This window comes from Chinchilla lanigera, unplaced genomic scaffold (genome assembly GCF_000276665.1).
Source record: "Chinchilla lanigera isolate Chin_1 unplaced genomic scaffold, ChiLan1.0 scaffold00006, whole genome shotgun sequence".
Lineage (NCBI taxonomy): Eukaryota > Metazoa > Chordata > Mammalia > Rodentia > Chinchillidae > Chinchilla > Chinchilla lanigera.
The window spans coordinates 29,832,951-29,856,006 of NW_004955407.1; the positions used below are offsets into that span (position 1 = coordinate 29,832,951).

At 36.4% G+C, this 23,056-nt stretch overlaps 1 protein-coding gene across 1 annotated transcript; it reads right to left on the bottom strand.

The window, feature by feature from the left end:
• Window positions 1–15,321: 15,321 nt before the first annotated feature.
• LOC102014643 (keratin-associated protein 19-3-like) lies at window positions 15,322–15,552 on the bottom strand. Its single transcript, XM_005375971.1, has one exon. It carries the CDS (start codon window positions 15,550–15,552, stop codon window positions 15,322–15,324), a length of 231 nt encoding a protein of 76 aa, XP_005376028.1.
• Between the last annotated feature and the right edge of the window lie 7,504 nt (window positions 15,553–23,056).

The following is a 23,056-nucleotide window of genomic DNA, read 5'->3' on the forward strand; positions in this document are numbered from 1 at the left end:
AGAAACGTTTTCACCACATTGTACCTTGTATCATCATTACCTCATAAGCAATTTTTCATATCAGTTCCAGAGCAGACATTAAATAATAAAAACATTGAAAAAACGAAAGCATTTATGATCTGTGATCAGTTTGTTAGATAAAAATATGTTTCTTTTTTGTTTTTAAAGAGAATAATAGAGAACAATAGCAAAATACCAACAAGTTTTTTCTAATATCTTGCTAAAAGATAATACCTTAGTAATGGTGGTAGGAAAAATTAGCCAACACTAGATTTATTATGGTGCTGACACAGAAGCAATAGTGTCACAGGCAGCTGAGTTAGACAGAAACATTATAGGCAGTCAGACAGGGCCAGGCCCTCGAAGAAGCCAACATGAAAGACAAGATAAGATACCTTGTGTGGGCCAGAACTCGAGACAAAAGGACTAAACAAATGCACCCACATGCCTCCCTAGGTGTAAACACCACGGATTGATATTCTAAATAGGTAACAACCACCTTCAAAAAGTCAGAAAGAGTCAGTAGCCCAATCCTCTACAGGAAAAGCCCCTATTCTGTATTCATACCCGTTTGCTATGTGACTCGCTTCCCCATTTGATCCCAGTTTACTCAATTTTACCTGAACAGTTATACTTGTAATCTTATTGGCTGACCATAGTTCTGTCCCACCTCATGCCCATCTTGTAATTTCCCATTTTTCCCCTACCTTGGATCCACCTCACCTCTGGGTTTTGCCCTATAAAGTCCCTGGGAAGGACAGGGTCCTGGGCAGCCTACTTGGGCCCCCTTCTGTCCCTGTCTTGGACAGAAGCTTTCTTTCCCTCAATAAATATATGCTGCTCTTAACCTCTGTTGTTCCTAAAATTCATTCTTCGATTTTAGAGAACATGAACTTGTCCCAGATATCGTTCAAGCTGGGAGTTTGTATTTTCCTGTATCAATAGAACTCCTGACCTGTTAGGTGACAAATGTGCTGAGTTTGTAGATCCACAGCACCAAGGAATGAAGTCACCAGCCAAGGGAAGAAATTAGGATAGTTTTATTGAAAATAAAGGAAAGAAAAGTAGTTCTTGGATTTCCAGGAGGGGTCCTGAGTGGGTGACCACCAAGGCCATTTGTCAGAGATAATTTTAAGCACAGTACAGCATGGAAATGACATGGGTTGTATTACAATCAACCAATGCAATTAAAGTATAGGTGCTTTAGTAATATTGATCCAATAAGGAAACGAGTCATGTAGCGGGGGCACATGGAAAGAACAAAGACATTTTGGGGGAAGGGGTGGGTCCAGATGATCTGCTCACTCATCTGGGTGACTGATGCCCATCTGGACTTCCTGGACCAGGTGGTGCTAATTACAGTATAATTTCCAGTTACTGTTTGTCCCTTAGGGAGGCCTGTAGGCCTGGCCCCTGCATCTGCATCTTAAGGCTTGCCGTTCTTCAGATTTACCTCCTGCCACAATTTTGATGTCTTTACTTTTGTGCTGAATTTCTTAAGGGCTCAGGCCCTCTCTGACTGTGTATTAATTTCTATCTAACTTGGCTGCCTATAATAGTCTTACATATGAAGGGTTCTGGAGAATAACATACAGCAACTACTCATAGACACACTTAAATATTGATAAATATCAATCATTGGATGCTGGAGTAATATAGAATGATTCTGGAAAAAAACAAAGTAGACTATATGTATTTGGAAGTTTCTCCTCTGTTTCCAACATCAGACATTCATTTAGTAGAATCTGGAGACTCCGTATCCTCCATAGTATGATGGGTGGCAGCAGCCATATCCGAAGTTTCCAAAGCTGGAGCCAAACCCATAACCTCCATAGCCACTGCCCCTGCCCAGACTGCAGAAGCTGCCACATCCACAGCCATAGCCATAGCCCAGGCCACCAAAGCCTCCATAGCCATAACCCAGACCTCCATAGTAGCTGCTGTAGTAGCTCATGGTGTCAAAAGAGGTGAGTTTAGTTTGCTTTTCAAATGAAGATTCACAGTGTATTGGCGTCTTTGCTGGGGAGCTGATACATCCGGCTCAGAGAATGTGATGGAATATGTGTGTCTCATTTAGTGTCATGCCATAAGTTATTCTTACCTGAAACAACTCATTCTTCAATTGTCACCTGACAAACACATATTAACAGTCTCTGAGCTCGTTCAGCTACCTAATTAGATTCTCTTTGGGATCATTGCTTTAATGCTGTTAAAAGGAACTGTTGTATGGTCCAAGTACTATACACACCCCAAACCCTATGTACAATTCTTTTTAATAGTTATTTGATATCAGTCACATTAAAAATTTTAAATGTAATTGAATATAATCTGAAGTATTCAGCGGGAGGGGTGCTATAACTGATTCTGAAAATTTTGAAGGTAACGAAATCAAGGTTTAAATTTATCAATTTCTTCATAGATTTACATATTCTACGGCATGAGTAACAAGGAAAGTTTGACCTATCAGTAGTATATACCAGAAACCTAAAACAAAATTGAACCTGACTGCTAGAATTTTAGAACTTTGACCATGCATAGTTGTTATTTTCATATTTGGCTTTACATACCATCAAGCAAAATTTAGTTTTTGGTTTAACAACTTAGAGCAACTGCAATCACCCATGGAAAGACTGTTGGAGATAAAAATTGCTACCTACTGTGACGTCCTGCCTGAGTTCTTGCTTCGGGTTCTTGTCCTTTCCCCGTAATGAGCTGTAGCATCAGGGTCCCCATAAATTCAGATCAGACCTTTTCTGTCCATCATTCCGTCTTTCTCCATTTTTCAGCATTAGTCAGTATATCTTGCATATTTTTCAAATCTCAATTCCAGTGTCACCCAACTTCCCTTTTCTCCACTGGTCATCCTTGTGTCCAGCTGAAGGTGTGAAGCAGGTAAAACAGTTTTAAGTACAACTTATTTATTTGAATCAACACTGCACTCCTTCCGTGTAGATCTCCATTATCAATATAATACATTTACCCTTGGCATCACCTGACCTATTCCGTGCCCATGTTTATGTGCAGGCAATTTCTAACTAACCTGTTCAAAAATACAAACTAGCATTTTCTAAGGCATCGATGATGTTCTTTCTTGTTTAAGGCATATCTCAAACCCTACTATCATCTGAAATTGTAAAAGGATTTGTGCAACTTAAAACAACACGAGAATTCAGTATAAGGAAAAATTGCAAAAAAAAAAAAAAAAAAAAGGATAAAGAAATATTCCTTTGGAACAGCTATTGGCTTGGTCCTCACAGTGCCCCTCTGCTCAGCCCAGCAGTAATGCTCAGGTCTGATGTCATAATTGATTAAGCCTGACCCAGATCCAGTCGTATCTTGAAACTTCGAACTCATAAAACTTAGTTACACAACATGGTTATAATCTTGCTCCTCAGCTTTGTTGATTTTTATGAGGACTATTTGGATGACATATTTTTTCCCAAAGATTTTATTCATTAAGCTGACCTAATTTTAAAATAAAACCCAAGACTTAGTGCTCAAAAATATTTTTGAATGAATTATGACCGTAATTGACTTTTAAAAAAGCCATGTGTAGGATAATGTGAGCAACCCATGGGATCTCTATGAAATGTTTTACAGTTAGATACCAGATACAACAAGTTCTCTGGTATCATAGTAACACATACTCTACTGTTAGTCTTTTGTTTTTATTATTTTTGCTACTCTAACCAAAGTTCATTCCATTTTTGTTTGTCCTTTCAAAAGATAGGTAGGTTAACGAAATGAATATCTTTTTCTGTCTTCAATGAATCACTGAGAATTATGCATAAATTACATAGCTAAGGATTTCACATTCTTTTTGCTTAGTTTTACCAGTGCTTCTAACTATGATTAGAGTTTATGTTTGGTTTTGGTGCTTAAAATTATCTCTATATATGGAAATAATATAGCAAATGATTAACAGCAAAGAACAATGAGATACAAATGATCAACAGCAAAGAACAAAAAAACAAAAGAAAGAACAAAGTAAACAGTAAATGTATTCAAGAACAAAATAAATAAAGAATATATTTTAAAGAAGAAAGTATATGATGGTGACGTGCATAAATTATTTCTTCAATAACTGGAAAAAAAAGAAGAATTTGAGAATATGTAACAAATTCATTTTTTTCCATATGCACAAGGATTCATTGGTATCTTTGAATGACTAGTGTTTTTGTATTCATCACTGCATCAAAAGCAAATTTGTATCATTGCTACTTTTTGAGAAGTTTCAGCTCAACCTAAGTTTCTAATCATGTTGATGAACAGACATGTAAAATATATTTTCACATTTTCTGTGCAAGTAAAACATTCTTGTTATGAATTCAAAAAATGTTCTCTCAAATTAGACATAGATCAATAGAATCTTAAAGAATATAAAATTATGATGATATTGATTACATTAAGAATGTCAACATCAATAATAATTATATTGATTAGTACTTTTCAGCCCCTTGCAAACTGTCCCTGGAGATACTACCCAAATCAAAAGAAAATACTTCCAGTGAAATCCTGTGTTTCTGGTTCAGATGATGTAGTCTGACCTTAAAGAGAGGTGCTTAGCTCTAGTTTCTCTGAGCAGATCACTAAGGCAGCACATATAACCACAAGAGCATCAACTTTAAAGAAAATGTCATGATGAATTTTTCATTTTTAAATAAAAATTGAATTTGTTCAACGGTTTCTTACATTCAGAAGCAGATAAACTATAAATTGACTTGTTCGGTTCTCTGTTAAAAGAGTAAAAATGATTTTAAATACACAATGGAATTTTTTTCAGCCATAAAGAAAATGAATTTATGTTATTTGCAGGAGAAGGGATGGGTGTGAGCCCATAATGTTAAATGAAATAAGTCAGACACAGAAAGTTAAATATTAAGGACCAGGGATACAGCTCAGTGGCACAAGCACCTGCCTGGCAAGCTCAAGGTCCTGAGTTCGATTCCCAGTACCAAAAAAAAATTGAAGAAAGTTAAATATCACATGATTTCTTTTATATGAGAAACACAAAATGCAAATACATTATAGGAGAGAGGTAGGCAGCAGGTATGCAGATGTTTTGAGTGGAGGAAGGGGATCTAGAGGAGGAGGGAGAGAAGGGGATTGAAAAGACCGAGATATAATAAGCATACATACTAGATCCCCAGAATCAGTGTAAGTATTATGTATCACAAATGTACATGAAGTCAAAACAGGAAAAAACAAAAATACATAATATAATAATTATGGGGAAATGAGTATTAATATAAGGTACATAATTATTATGTACACTATATTTCAATATACTTATACAGCATGTATTGATTAAATCAAGATATTTATCATGACTTCGTCAGTTATGTTTAGAGCATTTACTGTATGTCAATTTATATATATGTATGCATATATACAAACACACATTTATATGCATATATATTCATGTATATATTGTATTTCTACATGACAACTGGTAAAACTTTCATATAAGCATATGTACATATTGGATTAAAAGAACTAAACAATAGCCATATTTTAGCTTCATTCTAAATTATTTATTGGGCATTGAACATGAATGTTCATAAACAGTAGTTCCTAAGCTGCAGATTTATAATGAATTCTCTGAAAGTTTTAGATTTCATATGCTCCATAGGTATAGAGTGATCTCAGTCCACTGACTGAAGAATATCTTACTGAATCTACACATGATAACAGTGTGGAGACACTAGAGCAGGGTTTCAGTAGAATCTAGAGAATCGGTATCCTCCCTAGTACGACGGGCGGCACCAGCCATATCCGAAGTTTCCAAAGCTGGAGCCAAATCCATAACCTCCATAGCCACTGCCCCAGCCCAGTCTGTGGAAGCTGCCACATCCACAGCCATAGCCATAGCCCAGCCCACCAAAGCCTCCGTAGCCATAGCCCAGGCCTCCATAGTAGCTGCTGTAGTAGCTCATGATGTAAAAAGAGGTAGGTTTAGGTTCTTGCTCTAGGCAAGTGTGAATGTCAGCGTATGTGGACGGATCTTGTATAACCTGGTTGGAGCATGTGATAAAACCTGTAGCCATTGTTTTGTATCATTACAAGTTAATAGTTCAGGGGCTGGGGATTTAGCTCAGTGGCACAGGGCCTGCCCAGCAAGCACAAGGTAGTGAGTTCAATCCCTGGTACCGGAAAAACAACCAAAAAAAAAAAAAAAAAAAAAGCCAAAAAACCCCAACAAAAACCAAGTTAATAGTTCACTTGAGCCAGCTCGTTAATCTGTTTGCTAACAGGAGGGTCACATAGCTCATTAAAATGTTTTAGCTTGCTTCATTGCTTAGTTGGAACACCCTTGAATTTGTTACATTCTCTTTTTTAATAAGTAAAAGACTGTCTTCAAAGTTATCAAATTATAAATCCCTGAAATAGAATTTTTCATTACCAAATATATTGCATCATTCATGCTTCCTCATTTTGGCATCATTCATTGCGTTTGTACATCTAACATTTACCTAAATTTAAGTAAATAACCATCACATTTAGAATATATATATTATATGTATATACAATTTTATATCTATCGCTTGCTCGAATAGATGTATTGCTAATGTCTGTAGTTTATTGAGAGGAACAGTCAATACTTAAAGTTTTCTTTTTATTTTCTTGACCAATTTTTCACTCTTGAATTTGGTAATTGATCTGAAAACAATGTGCAGTATAAGAACTATTGTTGAACTCCTACCATTTTGTATGGTGAAGCTCTGCATCATTTTCAATGTTTTTTTTTGAATTATGTTTACTGTTTTTTACTTTTTACTCTCTGTGATCGTTTGATCAATCTTATATTCTTACATCTAATGGACTGAGCAACGTTATTGACGATAACAGTATGTAATTTAGCAACCATTGTAAATTTCTATCAATTTGTCTTGAGGTCATGTTTCAGATTTCTTCAAATTCAAATTTTTTTCTCAGATCGAGAAGTTTAAGATTTACCTTCCTTCAAAAGGAGGTGAGTATTTTGAATAAACAAACCTGATCATTGCTGATATATACAAAGTAATAGCTAAAGTATTTAGGCATGATAAAAACTGTTTTGGTTTTACCCATCACCTTCCAAAACATTTTTCTTTCAGTTTATCAGTATAGTAAAATTTAAATGAAACTTAGAAACTATCCAGAAGAATAAACTCAGTTTTATATCAACCTGAACACCTGTTCAAAATTATCTTTAAAGCATTACTTTGGGGTCATGGGTATAGCTCAGTGGTGCAGTGACTGCCTAGAAAGTTTAGGGACCTGAGCTTGAGAACTGGTATCCACCAAATAAACAAACAAACATAAAAAACTATTATTATATTCTAATTTCCAAAAAGGACTCTATCCAAGTATTATCTGAAAAAAAGGCAGATGATCTTGATTTTCTCCTTTTTATGTATCATTATTATTCCTTGCACTATTCCATTTTCCTTATGAAATACTTATTTCCCTTTTATTCACTCCTAATTTCAAATATGTACTAGCACACCCTAAGTATCTTGCTCTTATTCATTTTTTCCCATCACACATTCATATAACTAATTTGATCTTAATATTTGGCTTTTTATTTTACCCCCCAATTTACCCTTATTTTCTCCCTGGAGAAAAAAATAAAGGATATATCTATTTATCTATCTATCTATCTGTCTGTCTATCTCTCTATATACACACACACACACACATACACAAGAAAACCAAAATAATTCTATTAGTAATTTTTATTAGTTCACTGAAAGGAACATCTAGAGTTTATATTGTTTGATCAAATTTACATGCCTATATCTGTTAAGCTGAGCAACTACTTCGAAGATAACAATATGCAACATAATAACCATTGTTAATTTCATTCCATCTTCTTTTGAAGTTCTGCATCATCTTTATTGTTTTTTAGAATTCTCTTTAAAATTAAAGAAAAACAATGTCATGAATGCTTTGGTAGATCTTTTAGGTTGTGTGAAGTGACTAAGGGATAATTTGCTAATTTAAATCATTGTTTCTGTTGCGTATAGTTGTATACATTTGAAATAAATTTTATAATTTAAAAATAAAGCCCAGGGGGGCTGGGAATTTAGCTCAGGGGCAGCGTGTATGCCTGGCAAGTGCAAGGTCATGAGTTCGATTCCCAGTACTAGAAAAAAACCCAAATAAATAAATAAATAAAGCCCAGCAATGAAATATACCTAGATTTATTTTATATTTTCTGAAAACAAAATAGTGATACATATGCCATAGTATAGATCTCAATTTTTTTTTAATGTCTTTTTGAGACAGGGTTTCACTATGCAGTTCAAGCTGGCCTTTAGCTCACTTTATAGATCAGGTTGGTCTCAATTTCACAGCAATCCTCCTGTCTCAGCCTCCTGACATGGACCACCATGACTGGCTATAGACCTCAGTTTGATACACACATGCACACATATATAATATGCATGAAAAGGAACAAGGTGTGAAATAAACCTATAAAATCAATGCATGAAAGCATCCAAATATTTTTTTGGTCGTTTTCTACTTTGGAAAAAATACAGCAGTAATACTATCATTTGGATACTGATTGCTTGTGGGAAGTGAGAAATGCACATTTCTTTTAAAATTTATTTCTCTTAATTCAGTGGACCCAAAGACTTGAACAATTGTTGGTCATTTTCTTATTTGCAGATGTTTCCAAGATGTTGGATTAACTGTGGTCTCAGATTCTGCGTTAGAATATGTGAGATGATGAAAATATAGCCTTTTATTGGCCAAAAGTCACCTTTTATTTGGAGGCTGTCTCAGTTATTTTTCTCTCATTGCTGAGACAAAATACCTAACACCCAAAAGTAAGGAAAGAAAATTTTATTTAGCTGACAGTTTGTTGAGGTTTCAGTCCGTAATCAGCTGGCACCAGGGCAGGAAGTCATGGCAGAGGAGCAACTGTTCAAGGTGGTAGAAGAAAGCAAAAACAGCAGGAGCAGAGAGGGGAGGGGAAGAGCAAGGTTCTTCTCTCTTATATTGTATGCAGGCTACCTGCCCTCAGGTAGATGTAGCATTCACACCATCTCCATGCCCTTCTCTTGCACAGGCTCAGGATGTTTACAAAGTGAAGACCCTGGCCCCCTGTTGAGTCACTTAGTTAAACTTCTAAACTTCTCAAGTTGGCACAATAAACAGCATCCTAGAATGGTAAGGGCATGTCCTCTACAGTGGAGTATGTATCACTGCTGAGTTACTTAGTTAAGATTCTAGACTTCTCAAGTTGACACATTGTATCAACCATTACAGTACACCCCTTGTCAATTTGGGGACCAGACAAGTTTTTTAAACCAGTCTTAGATACAAAGGCATGCTTCTAATTACTCCTAACATGTTATAACTATCCTGCATATAAACAGAAATGCACCAATTCCCTCACCAGAATAGATGGTAAGTTTTCCTTGGGTGATACTTATTCTCATCATTTCACAGCTTGAACATTATAACACAGCTTAACAATCCTTAAGAACCAGTATTAAGCCTACCAAAACTGTATTACATTAGAACCATAACAATCTGCCCCCGGCTCCCCAAAGACTCATGCACATCCCTATTTGCAAAAGGCAATTAGTTCATCTCTAACAGTTGCCAAAGACCTAACTGTTTCAGCACCGCTGAAAAGTCCAAGTGTCAAATCTCCTTCAAGATGTAAGGCAAACTCTGCTGCAAACCCCTATACAAATGAAGTTAAACACTTCCAACATTCAATGGCACAAGGTAAACATTTTAATTCAAACAAAGGGGTACAAAAGACTGGGGCCAAAGCAAGTCCAAAATCCAGCAGGGCAAATATTAAGTCCTGTACTTCGATGCCTAGCACCTGAAGGAATCTGTGGCAAATTATGAGCTCAAAAGGGCTTGAATGACTCCACCTCTACAGCACTTGTGACTGTAGCTCCCAGTTACCCTCTTGAGCTGATTTTGCTCCTTCTTCTTCCTTGCAGCTTTGCTCAGATGATCCACAATCCTGCCTTTTCCAAACTTCCGGGGTCTCCACTGCACCTTTAGCTTCACATTCACAGTTTCACACACTGCCCTCTCAGGGGAACACTACCTGGACACCCAGGCCTTCTGCAATAGGGGTGGAAGCATTTTTAACTCCATAACTCTTGCATTCTGCACGTACATAAAACCAGTTCCATGTGGATGATGCCAAGGTCTGCTGCTGGATGGAGTAGTTGCCAGGCTTTCCTCTCTCTTGGCTGTAGGGGATGAGTGCCTGGATCACTGGGCACTGTGAGTCCAATTCTGAGGAACAAATTTTCTATGCTGATGCCACTCTGGAACCTGGTGTTCTGTGGCTTTCTCCTCAAAGCAGGGTCTTTCACTTTCACAGTTTGCTGCTAAGGGTAGGGACTTGCTGCTTCTTATGATGTTCTCAGGCCATCTTTTCTAGTCCCCTGTTCCTTATCAGCAGTTGAGATCTCTTCCACCCTACCTTTTTAGTTCACAGCATTACTGGATCTTCCTTTATGGTCAAACTCACAATGTTTTGAGTCAATCCATTGGCCTTTTTGCTCCTGATTCTCAACAAAGTACTGGATAAAAACCTCCAACAGTAGCCACGTCACAGCCTCAACATTCAAGAAATTTAAACTGCTTTGAAATTTCTTCTGCCAGATTAATTAGTCTGCCACCCTTAAACTCAGTCTCAGGCAAAATCTCTGAAAATGAGCAAAATGTAGACAAACTTCCTGCCAAGACATAACATCATCTGCACACCAATAACCAATGCTGTCCTTCCCAGCAGAAACCTCCTGAACATGGCCTTTACTGGCAGCATTTCTAACAGCCTTCCAGTCTTCTAAGCTCTGATGAGAATCTCCCACACAGAGGAACCTAAGATGACCAAGCATTACTCTTTCACGTGACATCTCTGAACGTTTCCAAACTCTTCCCACAATCTATTCCCACTGGCTCTTTAGCCACATGGTCAGATACAGTTACAGCAATTCTCTGGTACTCAGCTCTGTCTTGCTCACTTTTCTCTCATTGCTGAGACAAAATGCTCAATGCCCAAAGTTAAGAAAGGAAAGGTTTATTTAGCTCACAGTTTGTAAAGGTTTCTTTTCATAATCAACTGGCTCCAAAGCAGGGTGGCATGGCAGAGGGGGAAATTTTCAAGTCTTCAGAAGACAGCAAAAGCAACAAGAGCAAAATGGGAGAGCAAGCCTCATTTTCTCCCTTATATTTTATGCAGGTCCTCTACCCTAGGGTTGGTCATTTACACTCATACCATATTTATACCCTCTTCTTGCATAGGCATAGCATGTTTACAAAGTAATGACCCTGATCCCTTAGAGTCACTTAGTTAAGCTTCTAAATGTCTCCAGTTGACACAGTGTATCAACCACTATATCTTTCTACTGCTCTATTCTTCCACTACTTCTGCAAATATGAATGCATCTATTATAGCCTAATGCCAATTCTACTTCCTTCTATCTTTTTTTGTGGTATTTTTATGGCATGTGTTATGGTTTAATTCTGAAGTGTCCCCCTAAAGACTCATTTATTGAATTCTTTATTGCCAATGCAATACTATTCTGACCTGGGACTCAGAGGGGTGACTGGATTGTGAGGGTTATAGCTCCACCAGTTGGTTTAATCCACTGAAGAGATCATTCATTGAATTGATTTGAGAAAGTGAGTCTTTGCTGGGTGAAAGTTGGTAACTGGAAACATATTTGGAAGGGTAGATTTTGTCTTCTGTCTCTTCCTCTATGACTCCCTTTTTCTCTCCTTCCTTCCTGGCTGCAATTAGGTGAGCAGCTTTCTTCTGCCACATCCTTCTGCCATGATATTACTGAAGCCTAAAAGCAGTGATGGCTGTAGGCCATGGGCAGAAACCTTTAAATCCATGAGCCAATACAAATCTTTCTCCTTTTAGTTGTTTTCTTTGGTAATTTGTCACAGCAATAGAAAGATGACCAATAGAGAATGAAATCTCTCAGTGTTTTCTGTAATTGACTTGCTCATATTTCTCCTCCAATACTCCTCTAACATCACTAAAGTTATTCTGAATGGTCTTCAAAGTTACCTAAGCCCTGTATCTGTTATTAGTCACCATCTTCCTAGTTAACAGCTAGTTCAGTGTGGTTGGTTAAGATGAACAATGTGTCTAGATACTACCAGACACTTCTGAGCACTGCTATAATCAGCTTTCCATACAGATATCCCTGATCATGTAGTGGGCCACATCTTCACTTGAACAGATGTGCAATGGCAAGAAGAAACACCAAGTCATACCAAGGATTTGTCGACAGATTTATTTACATGTATGGGCACTGATCTGCATCATTTCCGAATATCAGGTCTTGATCTCTGGTGGTCTAGGACTTATATGAGACAAGCAAGCAGGAAGTACAGAGGCAGAATGGCTTGTCAGTTTGGGATTGGTTTATACTATGTGCATCACAGTGACCAGCCATTTCTAAGAGACAGAAGCAAGCAGAATCGGAACAGGAATTATTACCTGAGCAACTAATAAACTGAAGTATGCTAGCTGGGGGGCATTTTCTGTTACATTTCCCCCTTTTAGTTTCCCTGATAAATTTGTACCTTAGACCTTCCATGGCCCAACACGGATGAACTTGTCTTTTCCTAGAGGAGGAATGTTGTTATTATGCTAACAAGTTAGGAATAATTAAGGAAAACTCCCACCACTTGCAAAAGTGCCTGGAACAGAGAGCAGAGATAGATTGGGTGTGTCTTCTTGTTTGGGTTTCCTGGACTTATTCTCCTCATGGGTAGGAGCATTACTTGGGCCTTTAATGGCCCTTCTGACTGTCTTCCTCCTGGGTCTCTGTGTGACCCACATCCTAACGTGATTTCTGTCTCAGCACTTTGAGGCCATACACCACTACTCCTCCTAAGGATAATCGCCTCCTGTCAACTTCTTAAAGCCTAGGAAGAAGAATCTTCCTTATAAAAAACAGGGAGAATACAGTAGAAAAATTTAAAATGATAGATTCATAATTGGGCTATTAGTCTCAGCTGGCCTTGACTAAAAAACCCAGTTGCAACTCAGAGAAAATTTGACACAGCTCTATCTGACCAGCTGCACAATGGACTGCACACATACTCTGTTTTACTGGCCTGTTTCAAGGACTACCTCCCCGGGCAGGCCAGCCTTGTCAAGGTGACACTAAATCTTACCCACTTGCCTGGACCCTGACTTCCCCCAGACCTTCCTGCCTCATGATGAATGCCCCCCAATGAAACCTGCCCCAGACACATCTGCCTGACAACATGTGATCAAATATATGTAACCAATTAGAGACTAACAAATTATTGACTCTGTACTTCCTGCTTATATAAGTTGTATGCATATAAGTTGTTATTTTACTGTAAGCCAGTGCTGGTGATGTAGACCTAGTTCCCATCAGTTCGCTGGCATAAATAAAAGTTGCTTTCCAACTCTTTGGTGCAAAATCTTTTCCATCCAGTTTGGTACACATTCTACAACAATAATATAATTCCTTATGAGTATAAGCATAGTGTTCCTTGTTGGAGACCACTACAAAATGGTTCTGAGCAGGATTTAATATTGATAAATTGGCTTTCCATATTTACTTTTGAGTTGTCTGAAGTTTAGGCACCTTGGCTGAAGATGGGCAGCTGACTCATAGTACATGAACCTCTATGAGTTACTGGTCTGTGAAGCTGTGACATCTCAAAGGACAAGGCCACAGCTGAAGATGTTTGACTTCAACCCCAATTAATTTAAAGGAGACTGCAGCTGCAGGCTCCACACTTCTACAGTAAATGTCCACCTAAAGATCAGGTAGTTCTCCTGATTGACATAACTTACTACTTGGGAAAATTCTCCCCCGGTCCTGCTCAGATTCCCGCATTTTCTTGAGTATCCCCCTCCTTTGTTTGTAAAATAAATAAATACAGGCTGCCCAGAGAAGTTTTTGTCTTAACCAGGGAATCTCGAAGTCTGTAAGAGAGTTAGACCCCCCAGGAGCCCTACAGTCATTTCAATTATCTCACTTTATTTAAGCCTTCGCTGTTCACTCATTTGGGAGATTGTGGGCCTGATCAGCCTGCAATAACTAAGGGTCCTTAACCCAATGGTTCCTCAATCTAACAATACTGATGGTGGGTTTAGTTTGGCTCCATAGAGCATGTCTCTTGACTTTGAATCTATTCATATGAATGGCATGGAGCAGACACCTTCCAGGTGCTCCACTTGGTGGCAAGGAGGGGAAAGAGACAGCAGGACGGAAGCTGCACTGTGGCACCTGGGCTCAGGAGGCCTGGACTCTGGTCCTGGTCCTGAATCTGTCACCCAGACTCATATAATTTTTTGACTCCTTTCTACTTCTTTATTTGTTTAATGTACATGGTCAGGAGAACTGCATGCTGCCATTTAAGGTCTGCTCTATCTCAGCAGCTGTACAGTGCTACTGTGTGACTGAATCAAACATGTTAACTATTTTCACCAATGTAGATCAAAAACTGTGGATGTATACTATTATTTGACTGTAGCATTTAATTTTAGGAAGAATGTTACTATTTTTTTTTACTACTTTTTTACTTGCTGTATCTATAGAATGCCCCATTTTTCCTATTTTCATCAGGGAATGATTTAACTAAAATTAAGCTGTATGAGAAAGCTTCCTGGATTTTGTAGTGTTTGTCATCAACCTAAGGTAAAAGGTAAATTAATTCAAAATAGAGTTTTTGTGTTTATCTTGCCTGTTAGATTGCAAAATCATCAATATGATGATAATGATGATGAAATAGAATGCCATATCCTGCAAGGGAAATTAAGTAAGAAAAAAAGAAAGCTAACTATAAAAATATAGCTAAAATGTTATGAGTCAAACTCATATGAAAAATAATTAGCTAAATTCTTTTGTAATTTGTAGAATAACTGCTTAATAAAAATGTCAAATGAAATTATATGCACAAGAGTATAATAGGATGAAACTATGAAATATAAATTCCTGAAAAATGTAGTTTATTTCATAATCTGTCTGTTGATGTGGTCTGACCTATTAAATTTCCTTGGCCTTAAAATAAAAACAGAATTTCCTGTATGGAAGTCTCACTATGCTTTTGGATTGAATTGAGAAATGTAAACTGTACTAAATAAAACACACACCTGATATATAAGTATACACTGATGTTAAATTGATAAAAGCTTTCTGCTATTGAACTAAATTTAATATTATCTAAGAAAGCAAGAAATAGGAAAGTGTCAAATTATGAATTATGAAAATTGTGTGAGTTTGATTGTCCAGTAAATAAAATTAGTTTTAGAGGTCTTTTTATAATTTCAGATGCTGAGTTCAGGGCAGCAATTCAGTAGAATCCAGAGAATTTGTATCCTCCGTAGCATAATGAACAGTAGCAGCCATATCTGTAGCTTCCATAACCAGAGCCATATCCATAGCCTCCATAGGCGGAGCCTTGGTCAGAGCCATAGCCCAATCTGCAGAAACTGCCACATGCATAGCCATAGCCATAGTCCAGGCCACCAAAGCCTTCATAGCTGTAGCCGAGGCCCCCATAGTAGCTGTCATAGTGACTCATGGTGTCAAAAGTTGGCTTAGTTTGCTGTTCAATGCAAGACTGTGAGGGACAATGCCAGCATCTGTTCCAGAATGCTGATATACCCTGATACATGGTGACATCAAACATTGGCCGCTTAGTTTTAGTATCACTCTACATGTTACACTTACTTAACACAATCCTGACTGAGGAAGCAGCTCTCCTATTCATCGCAGTGTTTGAGCTGACATTTTTCCTAGTCTCACAGTGTCCCTGAAATGCATTGCAGCACTTTTATATGGAGAAGATCTTGTTTCTACAAAATCTGAACACACTACACACTAAGTAGAATTCTTCGTAAACATATTATACAGCAGAGTTGGCAGTGTTGTTCTGAAATGAAGTATGTCTTCATTGCTACGCTGCTTTGGATCGTCAAGCTTCACTTAGGATTTAATGAAGGAACTTGATTAAATCCAAGACTCTTCAATTTATCATATCCTTTCAAAGCCATCTTTTGCCCCGTGGTGTGGTCCGTTTTCAAAGGGAAGAAAATGTTTGAAAATTTGGAAGCATTAACTCACCTGTTCTGTATTCTTGTGGAGAATGTCCGGGAAGAAAAAGGTGAAATATGGCAATAATTTTATATTATTTTAGAACATCGACCATCATAACTATTAGTATCATATTTTATAAAATTGAAAAATAAAAACTACTTTGGCATACCAAGATAGCATAATATTGTTCAAAATTAAAGTCAAATCAGGACAATAAATAAAGGAGTCAAGTTTTCCAGTCTTACCAGCAATTTTCAAGTGGAACAATTTCACAGCTGTTATTTTTTCTTTCTGCCATGATTACAGTGTAGTAACAAACCCATGAGTAAATGTTGAAGGGATTAGTGAATTATAAGGAATTTAAAAGTAGGCATTGGGTCTCTCACAAGCTTGAGCCAACTTACTGAATGCACATTAATTAAAAGGACTTTTACAAAATGAATTTAAGTAGCACTTAACCATAGGGGAACAAATAACCCTCATTTTATTGTATTTTATTTGCATTAATTTTATTTGAAGCATAATGCAAACATAGTGAGTTATATTGTAATATAAATTTGAGTATAGCCTCTGATGTTGTTTTGTATCTGCATTTTCACTTTCACTCTTTGAGTCAGCAGAGGACAACCACAGTCTAATAATATTGAATAGAATTTTCCAGAAATAATTCACACATTTTAAATTGTGCATCTTTTAAAAGAGCATGGTGAAATCTCACTCCAACTAGTTTCTATCCACTTAGAATGTGAATCATCCCTTTTTCCAGCTTAGTACTCTACCCACCCATTAGTTACTTAGCTATCTCAGGTATCAAAACAACCCATATAGTTTCGGAGAGCTTGTGCTCGAGTGACTTTTATGTAGTTAGGGCTTTGTCACGACGCCTAGCCAGTGTCATTCACCTCACCTTATCATTATAATGGGAAGGGTAAGTACATAAAATATTTGAAGCAAGAAAGACAACTATTGCATAATTTTATTGCGGTACATCTAACAATTACTCTATCATGTTATTAATCTCTTATTTTTCTAAAAATTTTATATTTCTAAAATCTTCTTATTTTTCTTATTTTCTAAAATAAGTTTTGTCACAATTACAGAAGTGTAGGAAAATGCATCATATATAGAATTTATTGTCTGTGATTTTAGGCATCCACTTGGATGGAGGGTTGGAATGGATCCCTTCTGGACAAAGGGGGTGATGTACGTGCTTATTCTACTGACCCTCAGCATACCTAATCCCCAAATGTTTCCATTGGTCCTTCTTGGTTGACAGCATTTACTAGAGATAATCATATTTCTACCTTTTAACACCAGCTGCAGTAGATGTTGTCACCGATGCTCCCAATTTTTTAAAATTCTAGAGTACTACCAACAAGAAACTTCTAATTGCCCCCACATCTTTGACAACGTTGGTCATTTTAAAACAATTTTAGTTTGACCACACTATGGGCATTGTATCTTACATTTTTTCCTACTTTCTGAACAATTTTTCCTTTGTCTCTGAACTTCATTGCAACACTTTTATAAGAAGAACTTTCTGTGTCTACAAGACTTGAACATGCTACACTTTAACCAGAATTCTTCATAAACACATTACACCACATAGTTGGATGTGTTGTTCTGAAATTAAGTACATCTTTATTTCTGTCCAGCATAGTCTGAATATTGTTTCAGTTTGAGGTTTCCTCGAAAAGTAGTGATATTTCCCATGCTTTCATATGCTTATTGGCAAGTATTTTCTCCATTTTAAGTGGGTTTTTAATATTATAGCATTATGTTGTAAGGGTTCCTTATGTACAGGCATTTTTTTAGATCTTTGTTTTTAAAATGTTTATTCCAAGTATGTGATTTGTTTTCTCACTCTAAAGTGGTGCCTATTATAAAAAGAGTTTCTTGAAATAATGGAATCCAATATATTAATATTGTTTATTTTATGTTTAATGCTTTTTTATCTAATTAAGAAACTTTGACAGCTTCACATATTATTTTTATTTCTTTCTCTAGTGTCTGCAAAACCTGCCTTGATTCATAATGCATCCTAAATTAAAATATAGTTGTTAATTTGGAGATTTAATTCTCATAAAGTCAATTGGAGCCATAAAATCATAAATCAAACAGGTGTAATGATGTCACTCTGCTGTATATTGTGTCAGACCTTTTCTCAGTTTTGAGGCTGAAGATGCTGTGATACATTCTCTTGAGAGCAAATGACACTTTTTCCTTGGAAGTAAACACGTTCCAGAGCTGCTCTTTCAATAAATACAATCTAACAATCAGTGACACAATAATATGATAAACTGTGTTGCACTGTGTTAGTACTGTCTCTAAATGATCATATTGATCACTCTACTTTAAACATACAAAATGTTTCTTCAGACTGTGGTGCTGTTAATCATTCAGAGAAGAAAAGTGTTTTGATATGAAATTCTGTTTTGCTCAGTCAAATTAAACAGTATAGTCCCCCAGTAAAGATATCGAGCTATCCCTACTCAGGTTCTTTTTAGAACTGCACCTCACTTAATTGAGTGAAGCAGTTGGTAATACTCTCCTGCTCATAAAATCCATTCATATGTTCAGTATGTAAACCTAAATTCCCAAATGCTTTATGGCAGTTTTCTAAGATAAAGTTTGAATTTGGCATTAATCACAATTTGTATTTATATAGCTACAACTAAATTTGAAATTGACAAATTCACGATTCTGTAATAGAATATGTAAAGATCAAAATGAATAGAGATGAACAATTTGCCGAGATAACGTAACTCTTCTAGATAACACATCAGCAGAACCTGCAAGATACTGCAGTGGTCAGCAGCAAAGGACTGTCCATGTGGGGTAGGATGATGCATCTAAGGAAAGAAAGTACCTGGTGTTCATTAAAGCAAGGTTCCAATCTGGATTTCACTAGTCATGAAATTTTTAATTTTTAGGAAATCGTTTCACTTTTTGAAGGTTCGAGCCTATCTAAGACAGTATTAGTACAAGCCTTGAAAAATTTTATTAAATATATAATTCAATCTTTAGCTAAATCCAAATGTACCAAGCTATTAAAAAGAAATATAAAAAATGAAAGCCAAGTGTGCTGCTAGAATTTATGATAGTTTATTGTAAGGAAAATTGAAAAATACTACATTTACGAGAGGGACACCAGATGCTATGACGTAGACAATTTTAAGATGCTAAATATTCAGATTAGATTCCAGAAGTTCTTTATCTCCACTTGGTCCAGGGTAAATGTGTTTCATTTAGTTATTATAGTCAGGTTGAGTAACCTTCTCATGGCTTCAGATACTGGTTTCAGTAGAATCTGGAGAATCCATATCCTCCATAGTACGATGGGTGATGGAAGCCGTATCCGAAATTCCCAAAGCTGGAGCCAAATCCGTAACCTCCATAGCCACTGCCCCTGCCCAGTCTGTGGAAGCTGCCACATCCACAGCCATAGCCCTGGCCACCAAAACCTCCATAGGGGTAGCCCAGGCCTCCGTAATAGTTCCCGTAGTAGCTCATGGTGTCAGAGGTGGTGAGTTTGGTTTTCTGGTCAAGGTCAAATCCTGAGTACGAGTGTCACTATGGGAAGAGAGGTGCTTATATACGGCTGTCGGAGCACGGGATAAGTCATATGCATATTCTCCTTCTGTGTCATTCTAGGTTCTACCTTTAATGTTACAAGTCATTAATCTGCTATCTTCTGATGCAAAGAGGCACTCATTCTCGTTAAAATTACTTCAGCTTACTCAATATTCTAAGTAAGATGTCCTTGAGCTTACTGTTTTGCTTTTATGAGAAGAAATGGCTGACTCTTCAAAATATCCACGTTATAAACTCTACATAAAATGGCTCATTATCAAGAATATTACATCATCTGCATTTGATGTATCTGTTTATAAGCATTTCCTCTCTTCTCTTATCTTATGAATTGATTGCTCCACGCCCAGCTAAATCCAAATATATATTCTCACTCTACAGATGTTAAATCCATGTTTTCAAAAAGCAAGCTCACTTAGCAAGGTGAGAACTAAAAAATGCTTATAACCTAGATGCATGTGAACAATTTAAATCAAGGTTTATAATAGCCTGCTGTGTACATTAGCCATGGACTCAACAAAGGTAGACACAGGTTGTTTTATAAAATGTTATTCATAATAACCTTTACAGTATTTTTGGGTTATCCACCAGCCTTGGAGCTTTTTAGCTATAAAATATGTAAGAATTAATTTCAGAAGTTGGGGGCACACAATCCTTCTCAAATGCAGGCTTATCAGAGTAGCAGTTCAGTTTTAATTTCAGACCCCAAACTCCTACCTGCAATTGCTTCTATTCAAAGTCCTACTAAAAATTTCAGATTGCATCCACCTCTGTTTCTGTGCACTTCAGCCAATTTCCTCCTTTCTTTACCCTTCCAACAATGCATCGTGACCTCTGTTTTCGTTCTCACCGTAGCGTTCACTCTTTTTCCTGTTCTTCCAGTATTTATTAGAAAGAGCCGAGTGAAGATATACGAACTTGGCAATATTTATTTGTTCTGACTTTCATTTACTTATCTCAGTCCATCCTGCTCTGTTTATATCTCTTTGTATTTGTATCATAATATATTTTCTTTGTTTTTATAAATCTACTCTGTAACCAGTTATTCTAAAGAAACTTCTAAATAGTCTTAACTCAGCTGTTCATGGTTTATTTAGGAACTGTTCTCAAACAGATCCCCCCACTACTCATGCTTTTCAAAATGTTTAAAAATTTACATCAGCTTCCAGGTTTGCTAAATGAAGGCACCATGGTGAAATGACACAACAAAGCCACACATGTGAGGAAAGTTGGCATGAACTTCACGAGTCACTGATGTCGGTCTACTGAGTTAGTACGTTAGACCCAAAGTTCAGTCTCTTAAAAATTTCCCTTTAACATTTGTCTTTTGATTTGGACCACAAAATCATAGTGAGTTATATAACTTTGAACATGCTCCTGATTTTACAATTACTTTAAAACCTATTGAACAAATCAAATAATTATAAGCAAATTAATAGTACTATAGCCAACATGGTTATCAAAATCTGAGCAATATTCTCAACTACATGTTGGCACACTACCTTTTCAAGAAAAATGGTCCAATGTGCCTTTTAATTTGTAGAGGAGATCTTTCTCCTAATATTTAACATCTCTTTTATACAAATAGTGTTTCATTTCATTTTTCAGTGGAACTGGATTCAGATGATATGTTATGATTGTAAAGTAGAATATTCAAAGATCAAAATGAATAGAGATGTTCAGTTTGCCAAAGTAACCTAACTTTTCAGAGAAACACACGACCAAAATGAATTTCAACATACTGCATTGATTAGCAGTGTCTTGAAATTTTAATTTTTGATGAGGCCTTCTGTAGACAGAACCACAAATATTCCATAACAGAGTAAAGATAGTACATTTCACATATAATTTAACCAGATAAAATGAGTGTAATTGGTAGCTAATAGTATTTGTTTAAGATGGATGTGCACGCTTCCACCAGAAATATAAAACCAAAGAATACATAAATATGAATTCTCAAGTGAATTCAAGTGAGTAATAGTCAAGTGAATAATATTTCTATTTTTTTCAAGGAATACAAACATAATACTTCCTACAAAACCCACCATTGAACATTAGTAGTAAAACCAATATTAAAATACACTGAGCAAATATTTTTTATGTTTTATTCAGTGAAAAAATAACCAAGTGAAAGTATCCACTGTAAAATGAGAGGCATAAATTTCCCTGCAGATGTACTGGTTTTATTATGAATTGTAAAATGCAAAATAGATTAAACAATTCTCTTTTCAAATTTCTCCTTTGCTCTTTGAAATATGCATTAAGATAAATGTTGATTAATCCTATAATGATGTAGAAAAATAGGAACTATGTTCCTACTTGACATGAGCGATAGCATTTGCCCTTATATAAAAATAATTAATAAATTTTATAGTTTTCCTTTAACTTGGACAAAAGTCAAAATATAAAATATGTGTTACAAAAATATGTTGATATTGTAACATGTTAGGAATGTTACAGATGCCTTTTCTTATTCTAATTATATTGATAATATTTCTTCTTTGCAACTTTCTAATATACCTTTAAGCTGTGGGGATATTGACCTGTATGAGAATAGAATAGTTTCAATTAAATTTGGTTTTATGGGTCAAAATATTTAAATGCAACTTTACTTAACTTTTCCACCTTTCCCTGCCCTAAGAGAGAGCAACATTTGAAAGGAGACAAGATAAGAATAGGCTGGGTTTTATTTTGTTTCTATTTTCACATTGAATGAAGAAGTCCAAGTCTTTAGGAGAAATATATGACACTGAGTATTGAGCTTTACTATTATTCATTTTTCATTTGTCAAGTAAAGCTAAAAAGCAATTGAGACAAGAGAGCAATTGAGACAAGTTTATTTATATAAATAAACTAAAGCTTTAAAAATTAAAAGTGCAACCAAATATTATTAATCTAAGAGCTAGAACTAGTCCCTAGAAACTCTGCTCTAAAGTTGAAGCCATTCATAGGACTAAGAAAAGAATTTTCAAGATGACATTTAAATTTGGAAATATACAATCAAAGCAAATCAGCATCGTGGAATAGAGAACTAGATTCAAGTGAACTCCTTTACAATGTTAATTCCTTTTTTACTCTTGGTCTTTTTTTTTTTTCTTTTTTTTTTTTTAATTTTTGAGACAGGGTCTAACTATGTAGTACAGGCTGGACTTGAACTCACCATGTAGCCCAGACTCACAGTAAACTCATGGAAATCCTCCTGCCTCAGCCTCCCAAGTGTAGAGATTATTTGCACCACCATACAGTTACTTAACTGAAGTTTCGGGGGCAGGACTATGCAGTCTTTAATGTTAAGTCTAACTGTAGGGGCTGGGGATTTAGCTCAGCGGCAAAAGCGCCTGCCTGGCAAGCGCAAGGTCGTGAGTTCGGTTCCCGGTACCGGAGAAAAACCAAAAAAA